Source organism: Protomyctophum parallelum (assembly GCF_964188405.1).
Source record: "Protomyctophum parallelum genome assembly, chromosome: 1".
NCBI classification, from domain to species: domain Eukaryota; kingdom Metazoa; phylum Chordata; class Actinopteri; order Myctophiformes; family Myctophidae; genus Protomyctophum; species Protomyctophum parallelum.
This window is the reverse complement of record NC_139697.1, coordinates 71,964,444-71,971,628: the sequence shown is the minus strand read 5'-3', so window position 1 is coordinate 71,971,628 and position 7,185 is coordinate 71,964,444. Positions and strand designations below refer to the sequence as shown.

The 7,185-nt window shown below is 41.8% G+C and overlaps 2 protein-coding genes across 2 annotated transcripts in view; one reads left to right on the top strand and one right to left on the bottom strand.

The window, feature by feature from the left end:
- Nucleotides 1–654: 654 nt before the first annotated feature.
- On the bottom strand, nt 655–2,592 carry sowahaa (sosondowah ankyrin repeat domain family member Aa). The gene has a single exon (XM_083762383.1). It carries the CDS (start codon nt 2,517–2,519, stop codon nt 1,026–1,028), a length of 1,494 nt encoding a protein of 497 aa, XP_083618509.1. The 5' UTR covers nt 2,520–2,592; the 3' UTR covers nt 655–1,025.
- A 1,524-nt stretch (nt 2,593–4,116) lies between these two features.
- The window catches only part of septin8a (septin 8a), a 37,993-nt gene continuing 34,924 nt past the window's right edge, over nt 4,117–7,185 (top strand). Inside the window, exon 1 of the mRNA XM_083780702.1 lies at nt 4,117–4,257. Within this exon, the coding sequence (XP_083636828.1) occupies nt 4,228–4,257 (30 nt within the window). The 5' untranslated portion in view covers nt 4,117–4,227. The remainder of the gene's footprint in view (nt 4,258–7,185) is intronic.

Genomic DNA, 7,185 nt, shown 5'->3' with positions numbered 1-7,185 from the left:
ATTCCATTCACCATGTTTCATGTTGAAAGACATATTCTACTATATTTATGATACTCATGAGCGTTAATAATTAATCAGCAAAATTAGTATAGCAATGAAAATCCAAGTCATTTGAACACTCAAGATTCTCTCTCTCTCTCTCTCTCTCTCTCTCAGGAGATACTGTATTAAGACAATAGCCACATTTTAACACAACATATATATTTAATCTCTGCGATTTCATATAGATTAACATAACATAATAGAATAGAAACATTAACATTATCAATGTCATACAGTAATGCAGAGATTTTGCTCAATGAGGATTTGATGTAGACATGTAGTAGCCTATATGTATAATCTCACTTTAGTTTTGATACATAATGTTGTAATGTAGAAATGAAATACAGTTAAATAATAAGTTAAACACGCATGATGGTAATGATTGTGAAATGTGAATTGAAACAGATCTGCTTGCTACAATACCTCCTTCAATAAGTTATGGAATGTACTAACTTCATAATCAGCTTATAATCACGGGATAATCGCAAATACGATGAAAGTTCAACAGTGTGAAATAAATGTTTTGTCTGTTTAATCTTAAGTGCTTCATTTTGTTGGCCCCAACAGAAATGGAGTGTCGTACAATGATACAATGGCTCTCACAGTCTTCACCTAAAAATTTAGTCTGTTTTTGTGCTTTTCTGTTAATGTCAGTGTCCAGTCCACAACATTAGTATAAGAATAAAGAAAATAAGGATTATAACGTTTATGCCAGTACAGAGATATCTCAAATAAGTCATGATGAAACATAATATTTCACTGTGGCTTTCTTCACTGGCGGACATTCAATTCAGAATAAGGTAGAAATCACAACTGAGGACGACCTAGATATAGAGACCATGCTTCCCTATGGCGATAATTTTTACATAAATAAAAACGACCTATTTGTTATTCAAAGGCTCTTGTATCATGGAAATAAGATGGCTAGTGGCCATAGCTCTGCGATTACATCAACAACACATACTGACATGACTACGGGTTATTTACATGTAGGAGCCACTCTCCTCCCTCTCCTCTCTGGGGTCATCGCCCACAGAATAGATCCCTGGTCTCTGCTTGTGCTTCTTCTTGTGCCCCGTCATGTGGGGCTGGAAGAGACGACTTATTGTATGGAGACTCTTGGACAGATCCGGAAACAGATCCACGTCGTCCTTCTCCTGCTGCATGGCACTCTCCTGGGCTGGTGGGGCTTTGCAAGGCTCGCCCAGGAGGCCCCTCACCCTCTCTGAAATGCCTTTGTGGAGATAGTGATAGGCCCTCTTGCCGCAGTTGTCCCTCACATTCACGTCAGCCCCATACTCATCCACCAGCTTGGCCAGTATGAATTCCTGATCATGCAGTGCTGCAATGTGCAATGGAGTGTAGCCGCCGTGTGCCTTGGCGTTAATGTCAATGTCAGCGCCTCTGTCTCTGGATATTTCAATCATCTTAGACAGCATGTCACTGTTTCCGCTCTTGGCCGCCCAGTGGAGAGCGGTGAACCCCGACATGAAGTCCCTCTTCTCGGCCAGCTGGTGGTCATTCAGTAGCATTCCGTAAACCTGGCTCCAGTGGCCGGCGGCGGATTTGACCAGCCACTCGTGCTCGGACTGCTCTAGGGGAACCGCGGAGGGGCCTCTACTGGACTCTTTGGGATCCTCTGAGGGCTTAGTGCTCTTCACTGACCTCCTCGGCTGAGGAGAGTTCAGGTTGGTGCTCTCCACTGAAGGCTTTCTCTTGTGCCTGAAGGAGTCATATGGGTCTGTGTCTGGGTTGCTTTTCTCCGGGAGGTGGAGGTCTTCCGATTCTGAGCCTTTCAGTCTGTGTACTTCTATCTTAGTAGTCGGTGGCATCCTCAGAGGCAACGCAAAGGGTTTGCTGTGTGTGGCAGTGGTCTTAATTAAACCCAAAGCCTCTCCACTTGGACGACTTTCCCCTTTTGTGTCTGAGTCCTGGACTATGTCAAAATACAGGGCTCGTTTAGGTTTTAAACTGAAATCGCAGAATTTGCTTCTTTGCAATGCCAGTGCTATAGGAGAAGGCAATTCTGTGGGTGTAAGTGGCTCATTTTCATTTGAATTACCTTGGACTTCTTCTTGAGAACTCTCACAAACAGATGTCTCCCCTCCTGCACCCTCAGCAGGGGTCTCTTTGTTAGCAGCAGTCTGTGCAGACTGTGGGTGGTGCTCGTGCTCATGTTGTGCGGCCACCGGGAGCAGCTCTTCGTCAGTGTTCTTTTCTGAATGACGTTCCTCACCTTGGTTCTCCTTCAGCAGGTGCTGGTACTTTTTCCTGACCACAACATACTTGACGTCGTCGATATCTTTCACGACGGCGACGTTGTTGACGATTGTCTTGAAGAGTTCCCTGTTGCGCTTCTTCTCCGCGGGATCGGCGCAGTTCACGGAACCTTTGAACTTACTTAAGAAGTCGGAATTCTTTACTTTGCCCCCTTCTTCTATCAACAAGGACAGGATCGCGTCTTGAGTCACCGCCATAAAGAAAGACTGTCTAAAGCGATAGACTATTTAAAATGTGTTTTTCTAGCAGAACAATATAACTTGTGTGTCACTGTTGCAGTGTTGTGCTGTGCAGAATAGAATGTACCCAGTAGCGCTATAGCCTACCTGACGTAGGTTACCTGTGACTCCTACTACCTGCGGTTTCCGGGGAAAACGCAGACGTGGAGACGATTTGAATAATTTATGCACATCCCACTCTTGTGGACAGAGAGTACACTACAGACAGTCTAACAAATTTATCTTTTTAGTAGTTGGCTATAATATTGTAATAACATCCATTGATCCAATTAGCCAAACGAAAGGCAACCGGGCTATCATGCAGGCAGCCATGCACTAATTTCATATAAAAATGACCAGCTTTGTTGTACGTGTTCATATATTCCTCGTGGGTTGCAGCCAGGATTTAAAGCGAATTAAGAAGAAGGGGAAATAATTCGCACGCCACAATTATTCCATGCATGCCATGGAAACATGTATATCTTTGCAGCATGGTTATTTATTATTAGCCTACCGGTATTATTATTACGTCTATATAGCCATTGCCCCATCACTAAGTGTGATTTCATTATGGCTATCTCACGTCTATGTATTTGTATATCTAGTCTATTAACAAAAAGGCAGCAAAACTTATTATCATACATTTGATTTATTTTTCATCAGTGTTGAATCAGTTCTAACAATATTATTATGAATATTATTATTATTTATTACTACTACATGTCTAAAGAGAGCTTTGGGATTGGAAGCAATTAACAGTGCATGAGAATTTGAAATGTGCATAAAGCTTTGTATTGCAAATATGGGCCAGCCAGCTAGGCTACTACTACATGATGAACAGATGAAGAGAATTCTTACGAGACATTGTAATCGTTCCATATTTCCTCGCTCCTGTCCTGGCTTGTAATGCGCGTAGCACGACACATTCCTATGGAGTATAGTAGATCCCATGTTCCGGATGGCCAGTCCCGCTGTGATTGGCTGGTTGGTTGTCAACCGCTCGCTCACGCGTGGAAACTGTCACTCAAAATGTGCAGACTAGAATGTAGAGTAATTTTTTTTAAATCATGTCAAAACCAAAAAGGGGCGCTCCTATATACAGGTTTAATGTTTGTTTTTCCTTAGACGAACATTAAAACCGCCATTGACAATGGACAGAGTTTAATGTTTGTTTTGTTACTAACACAATTCAATTACACAAACATTAAATGCCATTAACAATGAACAGAGTTTTATATTTGTTTTGTCTGTTACTGCGCATTTGCGCAAATCGTCCTCGATGTTGTAAAATGATAAGAGCGCCCCTCACTTCACACAGGTGTGATTTTTTAAATATAATTTCGTTTGGGTTATACAAACTGTAAATACATTGTTAAATATTGCTAATATTTAAGATATTTTTTTAAATTTAGATAGTTGTCCAATAATATAATAATTCTGATTTGCGCTGATAATAGATATAATCCAGTAGCCAATCGCAGCGCGACTGAAACGTCCCGCCGGGCCATGGGATGCAGAAGATGCAGACTCTACCATTCCTCAAGCAGAATGGGAGTTTCCAGGAAGTGGCCATATTGTTCAGTGTGTGTTCCGTTCAGCAGCAGACGGACTGAACTGAACCAGGCTCCAGTGAGCTCAGTAGTAGCTAGGCTTCTGACTGAGTCACAAACATCATCCATTCCGCACCATGGCTGCCACCGACGTTGACATATTTTCTGTAAGTAAACGCGATCGCATACGTCTCGTTGTGGGCGTCCTGACCGAGACGATTGAATACCTTTTGGCTGCATTTGTATTCTTATTTCTTGGTTAAAGTGGGTAAAGCCTCACATAGCCTGATGGCCAGAGAGACGACTGACGAGATGGTGGAAGTGATTTATGTGGTGGTGATTGGGTTCGTTCTAGGACAAACGCTTGTATTTAGAAACATCACACACACACACACACACACTATAATTAATTACTTTTGCCTTTTTGTGCATAACTGCTGTTTTTGCACATGCCAAACGGATGTAGTTGTTGCACATAATAACGATGTACGTAACGTGTAGTAGCTTCGCACAGAGAGAGGGGCCCCAGCGATTCTGTTTGGATAAACTGCTACATTGTGACGGGTTGTCTTGTCAGTGTTGCGGCGGTTGGTTGAGCAAACAGAACTATGATGAGCATTGAAAAACAACCATATGGCATGTGGTTTGGGTGCAACTTCCTGACTGACTGAGGAGTCACATGAATCATACTACTTCATGTCCAGTTGTACTTGTACTTCACTCATAATGCTAACAACTACTTACCATTAAGAAGAATAGTACAATTACTTGATTAACCTGATACTATGTATTGTAACTAAGTTAAAACTATATGGCATGAATATCTTAACTTTCTACAGGCTTAGTTGGTGATCACATATCGGGTACCTTTTGTATGGTTCCTCACTTTGCAGATGCAGATCACAAGAGGCCCCCCCCCCCCACTAGAGATTTGAGAATGTCATGTATGCTTTATTGTTTCATAATCCCATATTCAGTGCTATAACAACTTGTGGAACTGTGTCAAAAGAGAAGCTCACTCCGCCCTTTTTTCAAGACACATTTACAACAAAAGTAATTCTGTAATTCATGTAATGTGCAGTAGGCTACATCAGGGCCCTGGGGTGGGATATTAACATTTAACCAGATGATCCTTGAGTTGTTGACCGTTGCAGGGATAAAAGGATACGATTGATTACAGTAGAGCACGCTCATGGCCACTCCTATTATCACTTAATGTCACAACACCAGTCTTTGGGGAGAGGAGGAGGGGGTACAAGAATGTGCAAACAAGTTTGGGATACTGGCCAAGTAAGTTTCCAAAAGAGGGTGCTAAGACATTGCAGAGTGGCCATTTCTTGGACCTCTCCTTTGGAATACAAAATGAGTAAATTGATTTGGTGGTGGAGGTGAGATGAATGCAGAGACCGCAGGCACAGAAGCAGGCATTATGACCTGCCTAATGCAGTCAGTGTCTGTCTGACTGACTGACTGACTGATTTTCTGAACTAAGTGAGACCACATTGAATAATTCACTCGCCTGACAGTTTGCTTTAAGGTCACTCTGTTAATTATGTCTAGATATCGATAGGGATGTGCGGTTGGTTGGGTTTATTGGCCCTACACCAATCAGGATTGGTCCTGATTGTGGTTAGTTTAGCTTGAGGTTTAGTTCTGCTGGCAGAGAGCCACACCAAGCTGATCAATATCGGCTGCTATCCAACAATGTGTATGCTTTTCCTCATTGATCTCATTGTTGTGTGAGCAGTGAGCCTATGAGGAGATCTAGTTGTTGATATTGTTACATAATGAAATGGCCCATGGCATGTTTAACATGTTATGCTTACTGACCCTTGAGAAGATTGCCTGTATACCATGAGGCCTGCCTGCATAAAATTAAATTAGCTTCAAAGACTGCCTTAAAACAAGCAGTGCTAAATGAGGCCTTATTTGGCAAGCCTTTGCATACGAAAGCGACGTGTTTTGTGTACAGAAAACTGAAAGTCCTTTGGCCATCTCTGTCAGGGAGATAAAGAGTGACATGCCACGTCAATTCAGTTTGCATTCACCCTGTCTCAAGTCTCAACATTGTTTTATCATCTACTTCAGACACATGTTCCTGCCAAAGTCTAAGTAAAAGCACATTGTAATGGTCTGAATGTGGTTCTTGCACCCTGACTCCAGTGTCATAATTCTTAGAATTCCTTACAGTAGGAGACGGGTGAGGCTCTGCGCTCACTCTGTCATGACTCATGAGTTAATATTCATCTATAGATACACCCCACGTTTTTTCAAACTGTGGGTGTAGGGGTTTGGAGAGTGGGGTCCAAAAGTGGAATGCAGGAAAATGGGAATCAATTAAAACATTCCACTGCTATATTTCATTGCCAAAGTCCATACATAGTTCTGAAAGAACAACGCAACGTGTGAGGCAAGTCCAAGGCTTGATACTTGATACTCTTATTCTAAAGGAAAGATTTACATGGGCAGCTACATTATGTACAGCAAGTATGCACAATACAATGACTTTTTATTTTACATTACAATGACCTGTTGAGGAATGTTTTGGCTTTTTCATTCATTGTTTAAGCGGTGCAGATGTAACCGCTATTGGCCATTGACAGGCTCTTCGTGTTTGCTGCAGACCTGGTTCGAATAGCAAACCTTCCATTTGCCAGCACAACGTGACCATGGCATGTATGTTGACATTATGCATTGTCTAATCCAGTCTGCTACCTGAAAAGGGTCCAATTTGTGAGGCAGTTGAGTTATTTTCACTGAAGTGGGCAAGTGTTATAAAAAACCTCACTATTTCAAACTGTAAGACAAAGCCACTATACATTCAAAATGAGCTGCACTTATCCAACCCTTCAAAACCTCACACATACAGTAATCATACATCAAAAAAATTATGATCGACTCAAATTCTGTGTTCATCTCATTGCTCACTCAATTGTCTGAACATGAATTTCCAGTCTCTCCCCCAACGCTACAACCAGGCCATCAACGCCATAATGCCATCATAGACAAGACTAGATAGGACATTGTTTTTTTTTTTGGTTTAAAAATAAATAAATATATAAAAATGTTCATAAGAAGATGTTACTAGGAGCAGT